This window comes from Cotesia typhae, unplaced genomic scaffold (assembly GCF_013202065.1).
Source record: "Cotesia typhae breed Kobodo isofemale line unplaced genomic scaffold, CoteBio_Ctyphae scaffold_121, whole genome shotgun sequence".
NCBI lineage: Eukaryota > Metazoa > Arthropoda > Insecta > Hymenoptera > Braconidae > Cotesia > Cotesia typhae.
Genome location: NW_027423773.1, coordinates 3,105,110 through 3,127,636, shown reverse-complemented (window position 1 = coordinate 3,127,636; position 22,527 = coordinate 3,105,110). Strand labels below are relative to the sequence as shown.

The following is a 22,527-nucleotide window of genomic DNA, read 5'->3' as shown; positions in this document are numbered from 1 at the left end:
AACAAAGAATATATTTGTGATAAAAGTATATTTCGTGACTCACGCTACCTTGCTTTCAGAAACAACATTTTTTACTAACTGACAGTAAAATTTTATTGACTTCCCCCAATGAAAACAAAATATAAATATGAATTTGTACAATTTACCGTACCACTAGATTTACAATCAATAGAACCTTCTATTCTGCAACACAATCACTAAATCTCCGTAAGTAAATTACAATTGGTCAATTATTTTAGCTTTTTAACTCTGTATGTGTGAAATATTTTTTAGGACAAATTTTAAAAAATGAAAAAAATTTTTATTTAATACGGCTGTCCATTTTTAAACCATAGTAACTGCAAAATTTTTATACCTAATTTTTTTTAGTATTGCTATATTTTTTATAACTTTTAGACATTTATTTCAAGTATTTTTTCTTAAAAAATATTGATATTTAAGTATTTTCTACTCATAAATCAAATTTTCTACCAATTTGGCGAGTTAATACCGAGATCAAGTTCGAAAATTTTTTGATTTTCAAAAAATTTTGAATTTTGTCAAAAAATGACATTGTATTTTGTCTAATGATGGTATTTTTAACGATATAAGCTCATCCTCATGTTACACTCATCCAGAACTTTCATTTGAGTACCCACATGAAATCTATATATATATATATATATATATATATATATATATATATATATATATATATATATATATATATATATATATATATATATATATATATTAGAGTGTATCAAAAAAATCGACTATTTTTTTTTTTCAACGAACATTGAAAAATCGTTAGAGTATCTCTAGAAGAAGATCCTCTGAAAATATGAGCTCTTAATATTAATATTTAGAGATGGCGTCATGTGATTTCTATTTCCCATTTAAATAACATAGGAAAATTTTTTTTTAAAGTTTGGAATTTTGTACCATGATAACGAGCTATCTCATAGGTTAAACACTTATCAGTCCTTATAGGAAATTAAATGCTCTACAAAAAAGGTCTGATTGACATTTTGCATAAGTTAAGCCGTTTCAAAGATATCAAGCGTCAAACTTCAGACTGATAAAAATTGCGCTTAATTTTTTTTTTAAAGAAAAAAAAAATCAATTTATATGTATTTAAAATCAATTATCATCAATTTGAGAATAAATATATGAATATATTTAATAGAATGCATATCCAAAATTCTTAATAATTTTACAAATGCTAATTTTTATTGATTTTCAGCGAAAAATATTTACTTACATAAAAAATATTTCACAAGTTTATTGTAAATTTATTCAAATTTTGTATTAATAATAAATATTCTGATTATATAGTATTATATGTTAATGTGTTAATAGTCCATTTCACTTCATATCAATTTTTTTGTTATCTACTTATTTAAGTAAATCGGTAATCCAAATGTTTGTAGAATAGATTATACAATTGTTATTTGCGCCCTCTACCAGCTATTGTCTATAATTAACTCCAAGCTTTTGTACTATTATACATTTCTTCTCCCTTTTTAATGTTACTGATTACATTTTATTCTGATGATTGTTTAAATTAACCGTTAGTTTATCAATCTTCGAAGAATTAAGTTTATTTATTAAGTGTTAAAGATGGAAAAACAAATTTATTTAATTGGCTACCAAATAACAAAATTTGTGGGACGTAAACTGCCAAGTTTAAAAGAGGTTATGTCTCTTTTTTTCCATTATCATAGTTCTCAACGAATGACAATTAACAAAAGTGCATTATTTACGATTAAAAACGTTTTTGAGTTATGGGCTGAAGCTGGAATTCCGACGTGTACCCAAAGTTCTGCAATAAGAAAGCTTGTTCATTGTCATACTCTTTGGAACAATTTGGTAAAAAGTAAAAATAAAAAGCAGTCTCATAATAAAACATCACATTTTCGTGTGCTAATTGAAAAATTGTTTGACGTTGCTCATCATAATGCAACGAAACTTATTGACAAAGATAAGAAGTTATTTTTGGAAGGCCAACGGCAATTGAACCGACGAGGTTTTATTAATATTAATCCTCAAAATAATATGGAAGTTGACCTAATATCTGATAGTGATGTAAATCAACCAAATGAAATTGGTAAGTGTTTCTTTACTTTTTCGCAGTCTTAGGTAACTTTTGCATACAAATTATATAGAAAATCGTTCACTTTTGAATCGTACATTGTCTTCATTTTTCAAAAACTTCAAAGTATTTAACTGATTTATTTTTTAGATAATAAAAAATGATCTTTTAGAATGTTCTCTTGATAACTAGGCTTTTCTATTTCATTCTTGATACTAGCTTTTTCATGAGTATTTTATGATCCTTGAAAATCAGCAAAGAACATAAAAGTTTAAGTTCACCAAGATTTTTAATTTGCATCTAAAAAATTGCTAAAATGTTTTAACGAATCTTGAAATTAGAAAGTCAAGTTTGTTATGTAACTTATCAATGTTTGGTTTTTATTTCTTCTTGCGGTTAAAATTTTGAATTATTTTACAAATTATCAAGAATTTAACTGAAATTTTGATTATCTTATAGAAAAAAATCAGTCTTTTGTCAACGATACCGGCTTATTAAGTCAAAAAACGGATTCCAGTCTTAGTCAAACTTCACACTCAATTTCTGATTATGAAGATGATGTTAAATTTTCGCAACAGCCAAAAAAAAGGACGTAGTGACACCTCTACTTGCTAGTACACTTGATCGTGCGAATGTGACTGACAGAAATGCTACTTACATCATAGCTGCTACGTTGACGAGTGTAGGACTTGATATAAACGATTACAATATAAGTCATATGACGGTCCATCGAAAGCGTGAATCCATGAGGGAAAATGTAGTGAAGAATTTACAAAACAATCTAGCACTTGATAACTGCGTTCTACACTGGGATGGAAAAATAATGCCTGATAATGAAGAACCTGGGAATGTCGATAGACTGGCAATTGTGATAACAGCTTCGGGACAAGAAACATTTCTTGAAGCTCCCAAAATTTCGTCTGGAACTGGTGAAAATCAAGCTTCAGTAATTGTTTCAAAAATGCGGGATTGGTCTGTCACTGACAAAGTTAAAGCGTTATGCTTCGATACTACGGCAACAAATACAGGTATTATTTACTTGAATTATGGCAGATCTACTTTTTGAGATGTCTTCAATTTTTCATAGCCATGTTTTGATTGTTCAATTTGTCATTTATTTATTTATAAAAATTAATTGAAAATTTATTATTTATTAGGAGTACACAATGGTTCATGCGTTTTAATAGAACAAGCATTAAAAAGAGAGCTTATTTATTTACCGTGTCGTCACCACATTCTTGAGCTGGTTTTAAGATCTGTATTTGAATCATATTGGCCTACATCATCTGGACCTAATGTCCCAATTTTCACCAGATTCAAAGATAAGTGGAGCGAAATAGATCAACAAAAGTATGTTGCAGGAATTTCAGACCAGGGAGTATTTGGAGTCATAGGTGATACCAAAGAACAAATACTGATTCTTCTTACGAATTATTCACAAGTAAAAATAAATATATTTCATGTCTCCCGTAATAATTACTTTAATTATATTAATATTGATTGCAATTTAATAATAATAATAATAATAATGTTATTAATTCATGTTAAATAGATATCACAACCAAGAGGTGATTACAGAGAGCTCTTGGAATTGGCTTTTATTTTTTTGGGAGCGATACCACCTAACGGAGTAATGTTCAAACGACCTGGAGCGGTACATCACGCAAGGTGGATGGCCAAGGCAATTTATAATTTGAAAATATTTTTATTTCGAAATCAATTTAAACTTACGAATTCTGAAATGAAAGGAGTGCGGCAGGTCTGTGTTTTTATAATAAAATTTTATGTGAAAATATGGTTTTCAGCAACATCGGCAATAACAGCACCAAATAATGATTTGAAGCTAATGCAAGAATTGCTTTCCTACAATAAAATAAACCCACTTGTTTCTAAAAATGCATCTGAAAAAATGGCTAAGCATTTATGGTACCTCTCAGAGGAATTAGCTGCTCTATCATTATTTGATATGAATGTTTCGCTAGAAATAAAAAAAAATAGTTACAGCTCTAAAATCGAATGAAGGCACACTTATAAATAAGAAGCGTTTTCAAATAAAAGGCAAAAATTTCAAAACATTATTAAAAAAGATTTGAGCGACTTTGTATCTAAAAAATCTTTAATTTTATTTGAACGGTTCGGTTTGTGTACAGATTTTCTTGATGTAGACATAACTTTATGGCCAATTCATGAAAGCTATCAAAATAATCTTCAATTTTTTAATTTGTTAAAAGTTGTGAATGATGTTGCTGAAAGAAATATTGCGTTAATTTCTCAATATAATCAACGCTTAACTAAAAATGAGGAGCAGTTTCAAGGTTTGTTACAAACTGTGAAAAAACATCGACAAGATTATCCAAATTGTATGAAAAAGAATTTATTGTAGATTTTACTGCTAAGAAGTTCACTAAAAATGTTTCAATAGATCTTGTATTTTACTGTTGTTACTGTTTAATTTATTAATAAACCAATAAATCTATTATTATTAATTGAAATGGATTATTATTACATAATATAAATAGTTTTATTTGAAACTTGTACCACAATTTTTACGTAAGTAAATATTTTTCGCTGAAAACCAATAAAAATTAGCATTTGTAAAATTATTAAGAATTTCGGATATGCATTCTATTAAATATATTCATATATTTATTCTCAAATTGATGATAATTGATTTTAAATACATATAAATTGATTTTTTTCTTTAAAAAAAAAAATTAAGCGCAATTTTTATCAATCTGAAGTTTGACGCTTGATATCTTTGAAACGGCTTAACTTACGCAAAATGTCAATCAGACCTTTTTTGTAGAGCATTTAATTTCCTATAAGGACTGATAAGTGTTTAACCTATGAGATAGCTCGTTATCATGGTACAAAATTCCAAACTTTAAAAAAAAATTTTCCTATGTTATTTAAATGGGAAATAGAAATCACATGACGCCATCTCTAAATATTAATATTAAGAGCTCATATTTTCAGAGGATCTTCTTCTAGAGATACTCTAGAGTCACTCATCACGATATCTCTGGAACTATAAGACCTAGAGATATGAAATTTGGCACGAATATTCCTTTCACCGAGTAGAGGTCAGCTAAGAACGGATTATACGAAATTTCACCCACAAAGGGGTCTGCGGGGGCATTAACAATGAAAAATTCCCGTTTTTAAACTACAGCTCCTATCGACTTCAAATTTGGTAGGAATCTTCTGTAAGAGATGTAGAAATAATCTATCAATGAATTTTACGATATCTCACCCCACAGAGGGTTGCGGGGGTAGGTATTAACAATGAAAATTTTTAATTTCCAAGCTATAGCTCTTAAAGACTCCAAATTTAATAGAAGTCGTCTACATGTGATCCAAAAATGATCTAAGAACGGATTTTACACCGAATCACCTCCAATAAAGATCGCGGGGGCTGGTGTTAACAATAAAAAATTTTAATTTTTAAAATATAGCTTCAAAAAGCTGCAAATTTGGTAAGGATCTTTTATTTGTCATGTAGAGATCATCTCAATACGGATTTCAATAAATTCTACTTCCGATTCGATGGAATGTGGAACCTGTGCAAGTCAAAATAATACTCCAATTGAATTTCGAGTCTAGATCTAAAACTATAATTTTATAATATGCCCAGCGGAGCGGGCGGGCAACAGCTAGTTTTTGTATATGTTACATATATGAGAAATATCGTACATATAAAATATATAATAAAATTATGTGCGTACTCAAATAAAAGGCCTTGATAAGCGTCAATTTTATCGCTATAATTTTTTATTCATCATCAAAGATAGATAGATACAAAAGTTTATTTAATCCTTGAGCATAAGCTCCCTCAGGGCCATTAAATTTCAAATTACATCGCTTTACGCTTTACAATTTTGATAATTTGGCTGATAATTTTTAATATTTTTATTTTATACAAAAACAAACTTAGACATTCTATAATGACTCATCTTTCGTGTAAAATGTAGAATAATATTGTTATTACTTGCTGATAAATTGATACGTTGAATATTAAAACTATGTCACTCAGAAAATCAAGCATAATTTTTTATGATAGTTTTATAGTTTTGCAATAAAATGTTTTGCGACTCAGTTGAATTTTCATTTCGAATATCATAAATTAGTCATGCAAAAATGAATCACATTTCGTGCGAAAAAAAATGTGTCATCCGTATTTGAATAACAGTCATAAAAAATTTTTGATATTATAAAATCATTTTACAATTGCAGTAGCTGAAAAATAAATTGAGAAAAACAAACATATAAACTACTAAAGAAATGTTTCTTATAAAAATTTTACTTTTCACTACGTTTTGTTTTGTTAACACAAATGCACTGCTCGATAAAGGCTTTAATAACACGTGCATTGAAATTATAGAGGATCCTACTTATGCCTTTTATGATTTAGACGGTAAGTTATTTAAATTGTATGTTATATATATTTAAAAGTATAAAACTTATACGCCTGTTTGGCGTTAGATCACTAAATTTTCAAATTCATGGAGCTAAAAAGGGCTTAAATGTTTAGACATACGCCCGTTTGACTTCTAAAAAATTTTTGTTCCATTTAAATGTAACACATGTTTGCAAAGTAATTGCAAAAAAAAAAATTTTTGTACGCCCTTTTGGCATTTGTCATACAATATTTAGAATTTTTCTCCATTTACAATTGGAATTTTTATTTAGTTTAATAGAATTAACGAGAAACATAAATTATTCGTACCAAAGTGGATCACATTTGGAACAAAAAAAAGTGTGACACCCACTTCGGCCTCTTAAACGTAATTTCTAAAACAAAAAAAAACAAAATTCTTAATAAAATTGCTTTAGATCAAAAAAATTTTTAATTTCTTCAAGACAAAAGGCCGTACAGTTTACAATATGCGTCTTTTTGGTCTTTGCCGTCGATGTATGTACATTAATTATTTTATGTCTATAATAATGTCACTTAATTTTCATAACTATAGTTATTGAATGCAATTTGGTGACGATATCACAAATAAAATTGACGAATAATGGACTATCATTTCGTTTAAACAATCCTAACATTCGAACTCCTGATTATATCAGGTTGAATAAAACAGAACAGAAGTTATTTAATGGCAATACAATAGTACATTTTGCTAAAAGAATAAACTATCGTTGGAAAATTGGATACACAAAGACGTTAGGACAGGTAATTTAATATTGCTTGCCAGTTTAATTATTAAATATAATCAGAATTCTTTGAGTAACTTCTATAATAAAAAATATGATTAACTTTTGAAATCAAGTATTTGCCCGGATTCGACGGTGTTACTCTTTATCATAATTACGACCGACGATCTGCGATAATGCTTTATCGGAAAGGTTCATCTTATATTGTGGTAACGTATAAAATTTCTCTAGAATAGATCTTGAATCAATCTTTTCTCCTCGATAATATATTATTATGTTTCATTAGGAAGGTAATATTGGAGGTCGCATACTTCGATATATCAACGGTAATGATTTAGATGGTGATAACTCCACATACGTATTAGCTCTTCTTGCATTAGCTAAGGAAAAAGGTATGAAAGTTTATCATTATATGTGAGACAGTTGCTAGACTCGTTTTCTACCTAAGGGTCTTGCTGCAGATAATTATGATAGGTAGAGATCGCCTATGTTGGGCAAGTTTCCTACAAGAATTTGACTCTGTCATCACAGTAAATCACATATCTCTGTCACTCAATTCTGAGTCAAGCTATGTGCGAGCATCTGCTGCAAGCACCTTACGTACAATTATGGACAAGTGATAGACAATTCTTGTAGGTTCCTTGTGACACGATCTAGCGCAAGACCCATACGTAGCTGAAGACACTTGTAACTATAGGTTTTGTTTAGGCTCTTGCTCAAGAATCTTGCTTGAACACATGCTTTTTGAGTATTTGAGTTAATAAAAGACTCCTGAGTTACATAGTTTATCGATTGGCGTGTCCAAAACTTTGTATACATGATAATATCCACTAAAATTATTAATAGATCTCCTCCTATTTTTAAATATTCTGAATAATTGTTTGAATTTATTTTATTAGAATTAAAACGAGAATTTGATTACGATACTTATAAACAAGAGTATTATAACTTGGGAGCCGAAAACTTAGAACGTGTGCATGTCAAATTATTGCCTATAATAGATGGCCGAATCCTCAATTATGGAATGTAATTATACAACTTTTTTATTTTTAGTTCCTAAATGAATATGCTTTTTTGGGCTGCTTCAGATTTGAATTTTAATGTTAATTTTCTAAATGTTTATTAATCAAAACTTTCATTTTGATAGTATCGATGCCCGTACTTTGTTGAGACCCATCCTGTCGTATTACAATTATATTGACATGTTGTTTGGAGTTTTTACTTCACCAATCATATCGTTCAACATCTCAGGGATCATTATTCCAGAAGTATGTATATTACCATATTGAAAAAATTTCTTTTGAAAGTAATAGGCATTATTGTGACAATAAGGAAATTAATTTAATAAAAATTTTCGCCAATTTTATTTCTTATTGCAACATTGCTAGTTTTTTTTAAAGAAATTTTTTTTCTCAATGTGCTTCAGTAGTATCATTATTTTTTTTTGTTCTATCAGACTGAACCATTTATGCCATTCATTGACACAAAAGACGCCGTTCCACCAACCATTTATTTGATCGACATTCTCAATGGGTTAAGTCAATTCATGTTAAAAAAAAAAACTTATTTTGGATTAAGTTCTTATGATATCGTTATATTAATGGCAGGGTATTTATTTTTTTTCTTTTTTTTATGAATAACAGATAAAGTCTGAAAATAATTAATAAGTTATTCAATTGTAATTTTTTTTTTTTATCTAGTCGAAGACTATTCAAGGATATAAGTGAGTCACATGGATCAGTCTCTTCAAGTAAGTTCATTTTATTTTTTTGTGAGTAGAAACTTCCCATTTATGTTTAATTATTTTGTGTCACAATTAATTTATTAATAAAATACTAGTTTTTTTTTCATTTTTTTCTATTTCAGAGAACTTTTACAAACGTGCAATTTGCGATGCCACCGAAAATCCTTCGGTCATATATTCAGTGTATTCGGACTATCTTCATGATTATTTAATTTGGTTTTTTATATCAAAGTGAGTAAAATAATATATACGATATCAAAAAATTTTTCGTAAGCCAAAAGGCCGTATTTATGAAAATGTACACCCCTTTAGTTTTAGGAATATGAGATTGAAATTGGCAGACACTTGACAATTTTTTCATTTTTCTTGAATAATAAACAAGGTCTTAAAAATTATTTTTAAATAATCGCATTCGTAACTTTTTGCCCTGAAGATATTTTTTCAATAAATTTTTAAGCTGCAGTTTATCAGTTAAAAAATTTCTAAAGATCATCAGATCTCTCAATTTCAGTATCATTTACGGAATTTAAAAATGTAGTGATCTAACGCCAGACGGGCGTATAATTCTTTTATGCCATGTAATTTTGCATTAACCGATTGAGTACCTTCTCTCTACAGTTGATTTTCATACCTTGCGTTATTTTATTTTGATCTAGCTTTATTTTTCAAGCTTTTTGTCAACGTTTCTTATTAAAACATTTATTTTATTCTATACTTTTTTTGCTCAAAGAAAATCCATTTTTAAACCTAAAGAGCGCATATCTTGAAACACGCCTTATCGGCTTCAGTAATTCAAAAAATTTGTTTTATATTAATCTCAAGATTTTGAACGATTTTTAATTAAATGGCAAAAAAAATAATTGTTTCATTTGCCCTTATGGCACAAAACCCTATCTAACTGCTATAATATTCTCTCTTGACATTTGTCATGCGATATTCTACACATCTGGGTGTATTTACAATCTCAGTTGATGCTTATTTTTATCAACAACAGGGTTTATTTTTTTTTTTTTTTTAGTTATCTTATTTCATGATTTTTGACGTTTATAGATTTTCAACATCTGCACGCATCAAGCACGAATTGAAACACTGTGAGGGATTTGGTGAAACATATATAAGAATGAACAGCAGAAGACGCACTTTTTTACCTTGGATAGATCAATGTGTTGCAAATATGATGTCTCATTATTTCAAGTACAAATTTTTATGCAATTACTTCCAAAAAGTTGCTTTTTTATCTTTTTGAATTCGTCTATGTGCTAAAAATAATTCAATAATCTAAATTTAGTCGAATTTAAAAAAATGAATCTAAACTTTTTACTAATAAGCAAAATATTTTTTTTTAGGAATCATGACTGTTCTTACTTCAACAATTACGAATTTTGAAGCTCCAAGAATCACTTCGAATAATTCTTCCCTAAATAAACGAATATAATAATTATCTCTTACATATTGTCAGTTGCTGTAACTATAACTATAACTTTAATCATACATGCCGTGTATTACACTTGAAGTTACATATTCTTAATTTTATTAATTTTCTTAATTTCCAATTAATGTCAATTATAATTAGTCAAATTACTTAATACGTTTAAATAAATTAATTCACTTTACACAATATATAACACAAGTCTAATAAAACCGAAATATTTGAAAAAGAATGACAGACTTGTTACATTATCTCTTTCTCCTTCTTTAAAAGTCGTTCAGTATTTTGTAGTGACAATTTCTCCATTACCTCAACGCAGTCGCGGAGGTTTGAATTCTCCTGAATCTTCTTACGCTCTGTGATATTAAGAAAATTTGTAAATTGTAAAGCAATTGTATTATTTACGTAATGTTTATAATTATTTCCATTAATATATGAAATTATATGCAGCCATTAAATGGTTTATTGGAAGGTATTACTTAAGCAGGTTTTTTCATGTTAACCTTAGCCTCTGGCAGTGGAGAAAACCGAAGTTTCCTATGAAAACAAATTAATGAAAAAAATTATGTCCATCAAACAGTAATTTTTTTACTCAAGAATTTTTTAAAGTAAACAATTAAATATATTTCTTATTTGATAGAAGAATATCAATATCTGTTATCATTATGATGTCATAAGAAAGGCTTCACATTTTTTAAATAATTAAATCAGAATTTAAAAAGTATTAAAAAAAAAAAATTTTTAAAGTTTGGAAAATCCAAATTAGCATGCCTTAAGCGCTCATGTCATAAACAAGTCATTTAGATTGATTAAGGCATGCAAAAAATTTCACTCATAGTTTTTCAAATCTCCGATATGTGGAATTTTTCTATCGATTTTTTTATAATAATTTGTTTAATAAGAAAAATCCAATGGTAAATTTTTAACAGAACTTTTCTTTCTTATTGTACTTTTAATTAAAATTTTTTTAAGTATCGAAATTATATAAAATTTCTGATATTTTTATCATTAATCAAAGTAATGAAGTTAATATTGAAATAAAATCAAATATCAATAGGAGTTTTTATTTTAATTGAAAAATGAAAAACATAAAATTTTTTAATAAAAAAGTAATGCCCAGAAAAAGAAATTAACTTATATTCAATCAAGTATATAAATTTTAAAAATTTTGATCGCCCTAATTTGAATAGAAAAATTTTTAAACGAATAAATTCTTCTTAGTACAACTTAATTTTTTTTTCAATGTAATTGTTACTTACCGAATTTCCCACTCATCTGGATCGATGTCGTCAATAGATAGTGCATAACCACCGGGGCGTTTTGGAGGTGTAGGACGTCTAAAATTCGAAACAATTCATTAACTTCTGAAATTTTACTGTATCATACCTTAACTTAAATTTAATGAACTTAATACTCTGTAAAAGATCAATACTTTCTGATCAGAATTAAATAAAATTTTTGTCGGTAGTAGGTTAAGGTCAAAAGCTATATACCGTAAATTCGTTCAATTTTTTGAAAAATATTGTAAATTTTATTTAACTTATGACACATGAAAAATAATACTATTTTAATCAATTTTTTTTTTAAACAATGTTATGATTATTGATATAAAACTTGTTAGGCTCAACAAAAACGCTCATAAATTACAAAAATAAGATAAAATTTAATTGATTTTAACTCCTTTTTTCGTGTAAAAATGCCAGGTAAAAAGAAGTCCTCAAAAAATAGGTAAAGTCATGTAGGGCAAAAGTGCGCATTTTTTTTAATTATCATAAAATGATAATATTTCAATAAAATAAATTGAAAAAAAAATTAGGAAAATGGACCCTGAAGGCCTTCCCGCCAATTTCATACCTAAACGCTTGAAATTGCACTTATTACGTTTCTGAGCTCTTCGAGCTGAAAAATACAATTTGTGAGTTATTTTGAGCTCTCCGAACTCGAAGAAATAGCTTTTGTATGCTTTTGAGCTCTTCGAGGTCAAAAGTCTGATAGAAGTTTGATAAGACACTATTTTTCAAATTTTCAAACCGCAATAACTTTTGAACGAATGAATCGATTTTTACGCGAATGGCGACATTTGACGCAGTTTTTTAAGCCTCGTAAAGAATCCTTAAGATTAATTTAATCGAACGAAAAATTTTGGAGTAATTCCGAAAAAACACTTTTTTCGGTTTTCTTTCGTTCACGATATCTCTCGAACGAATTAACTGATTTCGATCGGATTTGCGGCGATCGACGTGGTTTTTCAAAGTTAAGAGCTGATTAGTTTTTGAAATCGATTGGTAAAGCCGTTTGAAAGTTATTCCCAAAAATCCATTTAACAAAATTTTTTTTCTTAGTTTTTTTTGAGATTTCTCAAAATTTACCGGTCCGAATTGTATCAAAAATCTAATTTCGGCTAAGCCCTTTCGAATCAGTCCTTACATATCTCATAACAAATTTTTACTTACTTGCGTATTCTATTATGCCAGCCCGGAGGATATTCAACATAACTTAAGCAAGGTGATGGCGATCTTATTTTCCGATCATGCAGAACTGCTTCACGAGCTTTCCGGATTAATGTATTTCTGCACATTTCACTTTGGCTGAAATTAATAAGAAAAACATACTATTATTACTACTTACACAGAAAGAAAACATTTTTTGACTCTAGAATGAATTTTCTTAACTCAAAAAAAAATTTTTAGAAAGAACAAATTTATTTTGGAAGAAGTACAATTTTTTTGTTTCCAAAAAAATTTCAGTGTTGCTAACTATTTTTTTAATACAAATAAACTCTTTTCTGTATAACTTCTTTGAGCTTAAAATTAATTTGAAGATAAAAACTTACCAGTTGACGCACAAAAACACTATTGCGAGTGTTGAGATGAGAAGAAAACTCTTTATGAGATTCATAGTGATTTTTAAAAAATTTATTGAACTCAGAAATAATAAACAATTATTCTTCAAATAAACAATTCGATATATCAATTTTTTGATAGAATTCTATATCAATATTTATTTTCATTATCATAAGAAAACAAATTAATAGCTTCACTTGAATTGAACAAAAATTCTCTTAATCACTTTGGTAAAATTTTCAGATAAGAGATAATTCGTCAAATAAAACAGGACATTATCAGAAATTATATGAGTATAAACGTTCTTGTGTTAAAAAAAATTTTTTTAGGACTATTTTTTCTTCTCAGTGTGATTTTTGGATACTTAAACAACCAAGACTGAAGTAGTTATGTTCATCGGGTAAAAGATCGAGATTTTATATATTACTTAGAGGTGGAGTAAATAGAAGGGATTTTAGTGCGACGGATTTTAAGACGACAACAAATGATAGAGAAACCTCGGAAATTTTGACAATAATAATAAGGTATTGGATTTTGTTGTTTCCAGACGAATATTTTAGTAAGTTAAAAATATAAATAACGGAGTATTGATTGTTTGCCGGTTGATGACTGATACACCTGAATTTAAAATGTATTTTATACAGAAGAATTCAGAAGTTAAGGTCAAAAATAATGTCGGCATAAATTATAGAAAGTTATTCATCGACTTAATTTGATGTAAACGATCAAAAAACATTGGGGTATCCCATATTTAAATCCATACAAACATTTACGCAGTTTGTTTTTTACGGAAGTGTATTTTTAGTGACCGGTTGTAATTAACAGACAATATTGTATAAATACAATTTTATAATGTTTGTGATAATAAAAACGAATCCTTTAAGTTTGAATTCAGTCATCAAAATCAAAAGATAAACAAACTAGGTTAATAATTCACAAAGTATGTTTTTATTTTAACTAGAATCAAAGCATGTTAATGATTTTTAACAAAGGTATCTAAGAGTTATGTCTCACATCGATATTGTTGTGATGATAACTGGAAATTTCAAGGTAATAAAAGTATAGAATTATCATAATTTAAAGAAGCTAATTTAGAGTAGTTGAATAGTTTGGGGTACTAAATGCGAAAATCAAATAAATTACACTTTCAAGTGAATGTTGCTTTTTTTTCCCAAATAAACTTGTTTTCAACAAAAAAATTACTGTGAGTTATTATTATTATTATTATTATTATTATTATTTTGTTATTATGTTATTAAATGCTCAGGGGGGTTATCCCCGGAGTCCGATTCTCCGAGGGCCCAGCCGGAGCGCCATCCGTTACTGCTGGACCACTCCGCACAACAAGGCGGTTAGTGATCACAGCAGGCCAAAGTCATTTCCCTTAAGAGACGGAGAGAACCAAGTATAACAGCCTTCTGCATCCTAACTGCCAAGAACTCAGCTTTTGATGAGCAAGCTGGAACTTTGGCAAGTGAGGATACAAAAGAATGTTTCATCCCTCCAAGGACGCCAACAATCAGGACGACAAGCTTGACACGGTAACCTGGGTAAAGTTTGCCAATTTCAAACAGGAGATCCTGATATATTTGTCTTTTGTGCTCTTCTTTAGCTTAGATGTTGTATTCAGCCGGGGCCGAGAACTCAATGACATAAATGTCACGGGTGGCCTTGTCGAGGAGCACAATATCAGGTTTGTTGTGATCTATCCGCCGGGTTGTTGCAAATGGCACGTTCCAATAAATTTTGCAACTGTCATTCTCAACAACCTGGGGAATATCTCCTGGCAGATAAGGCAGCACTGGTGTCACGTCAATACTGTAGCAATCACGAAGATAGTAGTACAGTACTCTCAGGGCAGCATTGTGACGCTGGATATATGCACCTTTCGCCAGCACAGGACATGCCGACAAAAGGTGCATAAGCGTCTCCGGATGTTGTTTACATCTCCTACAGGAAGTGTCCGGAAGCTGCACCTGGAGCACCTTGCTACGGTACTCTAGAGTGTTAATGACACCATCTTGGCAGGCAAATATGAACCCTTCAGTCTCGGACATCAGGTCAGCTGACTTTAAGAAGGAAAACGTCAGCTGGATGGACAAGCCATGATCACGCACGTGTTTAAAGAACACGCTGTACATGGACTTGTCCATCAGTTCGCCAAGGAGTAGTTTTTCCTCGGCGTTCCTGATGACGCTCTTAAATTCCTCCTTTCGGAGTTCCATAAGAGCGTTTATTTCTCCAAGACCAAGGGTTCTTGCCGCATATATTGCTGCCTTATACAAGAATGACTCCTTATGCGCATTTTCATGTTTATGTACAATTTGCATAAGAAAGTCATCCTCGTCTGCAGTGAAATTGACAACTTATTATTATTATTATTATTATTATTATTATTATTGTTATTGTTATTATGAAAATCTTAGTTCTATCTTTTTACTGCATTCGCCGCTCTAAAAAATAAAATTGATTTTTTAAATTTCGGCGCCTGCGCAGTCGCAAGCGAAACAAAACTTCACTGCGCATGTGTCTTGATGGACTGTACGGATCTGCCATCTACATCTTCTACGTATTATATAAATTAAATTCATGCAAAGAAATGTAATACATAATACTAACACGTGTGATTGTTGTTAAGATACTCCCATGAAAAAGTTTAATAGTTAATAAATTATCGCAAATAATTTATCTGTCCAAAACAGGTAAGTCGAAAAGTTTTGATTGTCATTCTTAGCATAAAGTCATTGTTAGAAAGCGTTTTTTTTTTACACATTTAATTAATTGTTTCAATACATACTAACTTCGCTCATTTGAGGTTATTTTTGATTTTCAAACTAAAAAATTAGTTTTTTAAAAAAAAAAAAAAAAAGACAAAACTGTCTTTTTATAAACAAAAATTAACGAATTATTAAGAAAATAAAATTAAATTATAAAAATTAAGTTAGTTGATAACTACAAATTTTTAGAATTTTTTCTTTATTTTATTTAACAAAAAAATTATTTCTAAAAAATTGCATTTTTAATTTTTAAAAATTTTTGTCAATTTTTTTTTGCTATAATTTATTTGTGACAAAAATTCTTAAAATTATCAAATATCTGCTGATTTAATTTTCTTACAAAATTTTCATTTGTAAAAAACTATATGTAAACTAAAAAAAAATATTTTGTAGTTACAATTTAATGAATGAAAGAAACAAAAATTAAAAACATCGGCTAGTTTTAGTATTATAATTAATTTAATAAAGCAAAAAATATTTAAATTAAAGGGTTGTACGTTTACTAGTAATTTCTTTATAATAAAGTTTATTTACTTGAATATGTGATAGGTCCCCAGTAAATTTTAATTAAAATTTTAAACTAAAATTTTTCCGGTTCCTTTTTTTTTTATTTTATTTTAAATATCTGAAGTTAAAAAACCCAATTATTGCTATAGGCCTAGTTGTTTGATAATTGCAATTTTATTCTAATTAAATAAATTAAATGTTTTCAAAAAAACAATTTAGTTAAAATTTATAATATAAAATAATAAGATAAAATTTAAGACGAGAATAATATATCTTATAAGTATAACTTTAAGAAATATGATAAATCTTGTTTAATAAATGCTTTCTGTCAAACTAAATGGTCTGGTCTTTCTAATACCTGTGATCCCAATTATTTATTTTCTGTAATGTACAATAAGCCTGTTAAAATATTTGATGTAACGATACTTAAAGCTCATATACGTCAGTTCACGACATTTCCTAATTGGTTTACAACTAATGTAATTATTTGACTAGTATTACTTAGCAAATTAGCAACTAAACGGCGTTGAATATGTGCAATTGTATAGTTGCTATAAGTATTATTATTATTTAATTTTTTTTTTATTATTTATCTTTTTGTTTTTATTAATTGCTACTATTTTCTTGAGTTGCTATTGCTAACACATCATTAGCCTTTTCATTTAGAAATTTAACTATTTAATTACTTCAAAAAAAATTTTTTTATGTACTAACCATTGTATCTTTATTTTTTATTTTTTTTTATTTATCAAAATTTTTAGACCCTGAAGCCTTAGCTCTCTAAGGGCCTTACTTATAAATGAATACATAGTAATAATAATAATATTAATCAAACAGTAATGAAAATGATAATAAAAGACAGTATACAAAAGCAATATTAACCCTGTTAATTGTCTAGGCTGTTAGGTTTGTTTATTTAAATAAATAAATAATTCAAAAATAATATTTACTCCCCCGTGTAAAAAAAAATTGTCCCAAAAATGTCCGAAGTTTGGGACATCCAAACGTGTCCTAAAATTGTTCCAAAGTTGTCCCAAAAATGTCTTAAAAATTTTCATCCATTAATCTTACGATAAATCTATAACCGTGCAAAAATAAATTGTCTTTCTTAAAATCATTTGAAAAACGTTTAAAATTGTCTTAAAAATATTTTAAAAAAGTTATAAAAATATTTTTAAAATGTCCCAAATATGTCCTAAAAATGTTTGGTTGTTTGGATGTCCCAAGCTTGGGATATTTTTGGGACAATTTTTTTTACACGGGCCTTTATTAGAGTTGATTTGTTTTTTTTTTAATTTAAATAAAATTGCAAGTGTCAATAATTAAGCCAAAGTCAATAACTCGGTTTTTTACCTTATTACAGTATAATATTTAATTTCTACATTATTCGTTGACCATGTAATTATAGAAATAAAAAATACATTTTTTTTTGCAGTTTCATAATCACAAAAAAAAAAAAATGAAGAAAAGATCAAAATTAAACGAAGCTGAAAATGATTCAGAATCAGAATCTGAGGATCCAAAAGTGAGTGGACCAGTGGACAACGCATGGTCATTAAAAATTCCCGAGTTCAAACCTGAAGACAATCCAAACCGTTTGTTAGAGGAGAGTTCATTTGCAACACTGTTTCCGAAGTATCGTGAGCATTATCTAAAAGAATGCTGGCCCTTGGTGCAACAAGCCTTCGAAAAGTACGGAATTAAGCCGGAGTTAGATTTATTAGAAGGCAGCATGTGCGTGAAGACTACTAGAAAAACTTGGGACCCCTACGTAATAATAAAAGCCAAGCACTTTATAAAATTACTCTCCCGTTCGGTTCCATTCGAGCAGGCGGTCCGCGTTTTGCAGGACGACGTCGACGCGGATATAATTAAAATCAGCAGCTTGGTTCACAACAAAGAAAAATTTATCAAAAGACGGCAGAGGCTGATCGGACCGAACGGTGCGACGTTGAAGTCTATTGAACTTCTGACCAACTGCTACGTTTTAGTCCAAGGTCAGACTGTGTCCGCAGTCGGACCCTACAAGGGACTTCAGCAGGTCAGGAAAATTGTCGAAGATACCATGAAGAATATCCATCCGATTTACAACATCAAGGCGCTGATGATCAAACGGGAGTTAGCGAAAGATCCCAAGCTGAAGAACGAGAACTGGGACCGGTTCCTGCCTAAGTTCAAGAACAAGAATATCGCCAAGAGGAAGAAGCCCAAGAACAAGAAGGTCAAGAAAGAGTACACTCCGTTCCCACCTCCGCAGCCTGAGAGCAAACGCGATAAGGAACTGGCCAGTGGAGAGTTCTTCTTGTCCAAGGAGCAGAAACGCGCCCAAAAGAAGAAAGAAATTGATGAGAAGCACCAGGAAGCCGAGAAAAAGAGGCAGGAAAGGAGAGAGCAGGCATTTGTACCACCCTCTGAGGTTACTCAGAAGAAACGCAAGGCTGATGATGTTGATGTTAAGAAGATTTAGATTTAGATTTATTCATTCAATTATACCAAGGCCTAATTGGCCGAATGGCAAATTTATACAAATATATGTTAACAATATAAAAAATACATAAAAGTACAATATTAGCTGTAAAAATAATGAAAAAAAAATAAATAAATAAATAAATAAATAAATAAAGCACAGATCAAGTAAAACATTAAGCAGATATATAAATAAGTAATTATTAGGATTATAATTATAATACACGACTTAACTTATTCATCAAGTAATATAATACATGATTTAACCAATTTAATAAATAAAAGTTTACATGAGAAATTTGTAAAGAACTATTAAATATCTAGTTTAAATAAATAGTCATAGACTTTATTTTTGAAAATATCTAAGCTTGAGGAATCAACAATATCAGATGGTAACTCTTCCCATAATCGTATAACAGTAATTACAAAAGAGTTTTCATATTGTGTTGTTGTATAATTAGGCAATTTAAAATTAAAATTATTTTTCTTAGCCGCCAATCTTTCTGAGCGTCTAACGTCATCATTATCAATGAACAGATCTCGTAAATAATTTGGTTTACCAATCACTAAAAGCTTATAAAAATAACATGCTGCAAAGTAAATGCGACGACTTTTAATAGACAGCCAACCAAGTTCACGTCTATACGGGGTAATGTGTTCAACACGTTTTAAGCCATAAATAAAGCGTACAGCTGAATTTAAAGCACGCTGAAGCTTGCAATCATTATCATAAGTTGAATTCATCAGAACTATAGAACAGTAATCGATTAAAGGTAGAATAGTTGCAGAGACTAATAGTTTTTTAATATCAACAGTATAAATATTTTTACGTAATTTTAAACTATATAAAGTTGAGTTTATTTTGCTGACAGTTTTTGAGATATGACAGTTCCAGGACAAGTTACACGATAAGTGGAGGCCCAGACATTTTGTAGACTCTGTATAGGGTAAAGCCACGCCATCAATAATGATAGGTGGTAAGCCTTCACGCTGGAGCGCTTTTACTCTATTATTCGATCCTAATAGCATAGCCTTTGTTTTTAAGAGATTAACTTCAAGACCATTTTCTCTAGCCCATTCTACAACCGCAAGGGCATCAATATTCATCAGTCTCACTGCATCTTGTAATTGATAAGGATAAAAGTGAATATAAATGTACGTGTCATCGGCATATAAGGGGGATAGCCACTGTGACGCTGGAAAAAATAGGCAATTTTCGGGAATTTTTTTTACTAGGATAATAAAGGAATTTGGGGATCGGGTTTTTTTTGTTTTATAAAGTATATGTTGAGGATAATTCTCCTAAATTTTTATTCAAAAATATTTTGTTATCACAAAGTTATAAACATTTTTGTAGAGCACCAAAAAAATTTCCCCCTCCATTGCCGGTACTGTAACTCAAAAACGGATTATCTGAAACAAAAAAATCAAACGGCATTTTAATCTATAGGAATGTCGCTATCGTCGCACGTAGGGGATTTTGAAAATTTTGATTTGAGAAAAAATGGCGCCATATTGAAAATTTTTTCGTCTTTTTTCCTCATTTTTTTGGACTCAAACAGCCTTAAAAAATCTTAAAAATTAAAATTTTCAAAATCCTCTACGTGCGACGATAGCCACTAAGTAGACGAATACGGGAAACAAAAAAATTGAGAATCGGTTCATATTTACGAAAGTTACAGTACCGGAAAGTTTGAAAAAAGTCGTTTTGAGAAAAACGCGAGTAAAGTTTTAAGAAGATTCTCGCAACTTTAAAATCTAGTCTTTCACAAAATATTCATACTCACATCAAACTATCAAGTCCTGGGCCATATGAGGGTTCTTCCTCCTTATCTTTAGTATTGACCTTGACTTTTTTTATTTTTTTACTGGCCGTTTCCATGCGGCTTTCAGCAGCTTTAATACGAGTAGCGTCGCGCTCAGCGCAGTATGAGTAGAGTGTTGGTCCTACTTTAACATCGAGATTCTCTAATATCTTCAGAGTTGCTAGAGCCCCATCATTGAATGTAATTGTTGAAATATATAAAGCTATTTCAACAATAAGGGAACAAGAAGAATTTGTTTTTGGGGCGAGCTGCCACACTAATGCATTGAAGCTTTCATTATTATTTTGTGTAAACCCACCGACACATCGTTCCAATAACTCTGGATTCGATAGATCTTCATAAATCGGTATTAAAGCTTCCGCAATATCTGCAGGAAGTGGTGGTTTTTCAACTAATGAGTCCAAAGTATTTGTTGCCACAGCTTTTTGAAATTGACACCACGAATTTGCACCTTCAGGACAAAGAAAATGCTGCGGATCTTCGGGTGATGAAAACTTGTGATAAAATGTTTGCCAAATAGCATTATACATCTCATCAACATCATTAGAATGACGTCTGATTGCTAAACCATAATACTTTGTAAATTCATTAATTGCTTTGTCCGTTAATCGACCTTTCCCACCTAAACTTTTCTGTGTATTTTCTTCTTTTCCTGTTTTTGTCTTCTTGTTAGTTCGTTGCTTCTTCAAAGCCCTTAGTCGACTGCCCATTCGTTTTTGCACGTGATTAATACATTCCTTTTTTTTATCTTCACCATGTCCCCATACGGTTTAGCATCACAAATATTTTTATACGTTTTAGTGTCACCATCACCTATATAGTTTACATACTTAACGTTATGTAATAACTCTGATCGCATAAACATCTCTTTTATTCCATCTACCTCCATTTGTCCAGAAGAATTTTCATGGTTTATTGGACAGTCTAGAGCATGGTCTTGCATAAATTGATCGTATTCAGCTGTTCCTTTTTTGAGCTCATTAGCGCACACATCTTACAATAACTGGATTTCATACTTACATCTACGATTTTGCCAGTGAAGTAACCAATTAGAGAAGATATACCAAATGAAGATTTAAACCCTCTTTTCTTCCAACTACCGTCACCGGAGACAGAAATTCCAGGAATGTCATTGGATTTTAAATGCTTGCAGGTTTCTTGGATTTCTTCTTTAGCAGCTTTTTCAACACTAAATCACAACAGTTTCTAGCTGCATTTCTGATTTGTGTGACCAGACGATCGTAAAAGCTATGGAACATTGGTCGTGGTAAATCCATGAAAGCACAAAATCTTTCAGGTCCAGATAACCCAATACCAATTATCCGCATTGCAAAGATGAAACGGCGATTAATTTCATACGCATTCTTGATGAGTGGACATGAATTTATCAAAACTGGATCACATTTTTGCAATTCACAACTAGTTTAAAACCTAATCCTCGAATACTTGTCTCAGTAAAGTTTACATCACCACCACACTTTTTACACGATACACAGCCACTTAGTAAATTAAATATCGAAAAAAATTTATAATTTTGTAGCTAATACTCGAATCAATTGTACAATCAGATTTTTGTGATAATTTCCTCTTGGAAGCACTATCACGTCGTTGAGAGCCAGTATTTTTTCAGTTTCATATCTGTTGAGCGGTCGATTAAATTTTTTCCTGTCGTTTGGCAGTTTTCTTTCGTTTTTAATAACT

The 22,527-nt window shown here is 29.8% G+C and overlaps 5 protein-coding genes across 9 annotated transcripts; 3 read left to right on the top strand and 2 right to left on the bottom strand.

The window, feature by feature from the left end:
- The first annotated feature begins 64 nt into the window (after nt 1-64).
- Nucleotides 65-10,639, top strand: LOC141533949 (uncharacterized). Of its 2 annotated transcripts, none has more exons than XM_074253066.1 (12): nt 65-207; nt 6,308-6,488; nt 7,045-7,253; nt 7,351-7,443; nt 7,521-7,626; nt 8,134-8,260; nt 8,382-8,502; nt 8,691-8,842; nt 8,935-8,984; nt 9,101-9,209; nt 10,029-10,172; nt 10,325-10,639. In XM_074253066.1, exons 2-12 carry the CDS (start codon nt 6,356-6,358, stop codon nt 10,362-10,364), a joined length of 1,284 nt encoding a protein of 427 aa, XP_074109167.1. In that variant the 5' UTR covers nt 65-207; nt 6,308-6,355; the 3' UTR covers nt 10,365-10,639. The 2 variants fall into 2 exon arrangements, with proteins under 2 accessions (XP_074109167.1, XP_074109168.1); XM_074253067.1 differs by lacking the exon at nt 65-207 and adding an exon at nt 5,436-5,550.
- LOC141533950 (uncharacterized) lies at nt 1,386-4,504 on the top strand. 4 transcript variants are annotated; one of them, XR_012480355.1, is made up of 5 exons: nt 1,386-2,089; nt 2,534-3,102; nt 3,232-3,543; nt 3,627-3,742; nt 3,880-4,013. XR_012480355.1 is itself a non-coding variant. In XM_074253069.1 (5 exons), exons 2-5 carry the CDS (start codon nt 2,793-2,795, stop codon nt 3,905-3,907), a joined length of 738 nt encoding a protein of 245 aa, XP_074109170.1. In that variant the 5' UTR covers nt 1,387-2,089; nt 2,534-2,792; the 3' UTR covers nt 3,908-4,052. The 4 variants fall into 4 exon arrangements, 3 of the variants coding, with proteins under 3 accessions (XP_074109169.1, XP_074109171.1, XP_074109170.1); XM_074253069.1 differs by having other exon boundaries at nt 1,387-2,089; nt 3,232-3,515; nt 3,880-4,052; XM_074253068.1 differs by having other exon boundaries at nt 3,232-3,515; nt 3,627-4,504.
- A 155-nt stretch (nt 10,640-10,794) lies between the features above and the next one.
- LOC141533952 (uncharacterized) lies at nt 10,795-13,329 on the bottom strand. Its single transcript, XM_074253073.1, has 4 exons — nt 13,241-13,329; nt 12,861-12,995; nt 11,667-11,744; nt 10,795-10,944 (listed from the first exon to the last, which is right to left on the bottom strand). The coding sequence occupies exons 1-4, from the start codon at nt 13,303-13,305 to the stop codon at nt 10,887-10,889; spliced, it is 336 nt and encodes a 111-aa protein (XP_074109174.1). The 5' UTR covers nt 13,306-13,329; the 3' UTR covers nt 10,795-10,886.
- Nucleotides 13,330-15,835: 2,506 nt separating this feature from the next.
- On the top strand, nt 15,836-19,180 carry Dbe (KRR1 small subunit processome component homolog dbe). Its single transcript, XM_074252717.1, has 2 exons — nt 15,836-15,952; nt 17,970-19,180. Exon 2 carries the CDS (start codon nt 17,994-17,996, stop codon nt 18,999-19,001), a length of 1,008 nt encoding a protein of 335 aa, XP_074108818.1. The 5' UTR covers nt 15,836-15,952; nt 17,970-17,993; the 3' UTR covers nt 19,002-19,180.
- Nucleotides 19,181-19,301: 121 nt separating this feature from the next.
- LOC141533702 (uncharacterized) lies at nt 19,302-21,561 on the bottom strand. Its single transcript, XM_074252718.1, has 2 exons — nt 20,788-21,561; nt 19,302-20,413 (listed from the first exon to the last, which is right to left on the bottom strand). The coding sequence occupies exons 1-2, from the start codon at nt 21,534-21,536 to the stop codon at nt 20,410-20,412; spliced, it is 753 nt and encodes a 250-aa protein (XP_074108819.1). The 5' UTR covers nt 21,537-21,561; the 3' UTR covers nt 19,302-20,409.
- Between the last annotated feature and the right edge of the window lie 966 nt (nt 21,562-22,527).

Excerpts from the sequence above, each read along its gene's own strand:
- LOC141533949 (XM_074253066.1), top strand. The coding sequence starts at position 6,356 with ATGTTTCTTATAAAAATTTTACTTTTCACTACGTTTTGTTTTGTTAAC. Across the intron at positions 7,444-7,520 it reads AAGGTTCATCTTATATTGTG|GAAGGTAATATTGGAGGTCG; the intron begins GTAACGTATAAA and ends ATGTTTCATTAG. Across the intron at positions 9,210-10,028 it reads ATTTGGTTTTTTATATCAAA|ATTTTCAACATCTGCACGCA; the intron begins GTGAGTAAAATA and ends TGACGTTTATAG.
- LOC141533702 (XM_074252718.1), bottom strand. The coding sequence starts at position 21,536 with ATGGGCAGTCGACTAAGGGCTTTGAAGAAGCAACGAACTAACAAGAAG.
- LOC141533952 (XM_074253073.1), bottom strand. The coding sequence starts at position 13,305 with ATGAATCTCATAAAGAGTTTTCTTCTCATCTCAACACTCGCAATAGTG. Across the intron at positions 12,996-13,240 it reads GTGTTTTTGTGCGTCAACTG|CCAAAGTGAAATGTGCAGAA; the intron begins GTAAGTTTTTAT and ends TATTAATTTCAG. Across the intron at positions 11,745-12,860 it reads TGGCATAATAGAATACGCAA|ACGTCCTACACCTCCAAAAC; the intron begins GTAAGTAAAAAT and ends TTCGAATTTTAG.
- Dbe (XM_074252717.1), top strand. The coding sequence starts at position 17,994 with ATGAAGAAAAGATCAAAATTAAACGAAGCTGAAAATGATTCAGAATCA.
- LOC141533950 (XM_074253068.1), top strand. The coding sequence starts at position 2,793 with ATGACGGTCCATCGAAAGCGTGAATCCATGAGGGAAAATGTAGTGAAG. Across the intron at positions 3,103-3,231 it reads TACTACGGCAACAAATACAG|GAGTACACAATGGTTCATGC; the intron begins GTATTATTTACT and ends ATTATTTATTAG. Across the intron at positions 3,516-3,626 it reads TTCTTACGAATTATTCACAA|ATATCACAACCAAGAGGTGA; the intron begins GTAAAAATAAAT and ends CATGTTAAATAG.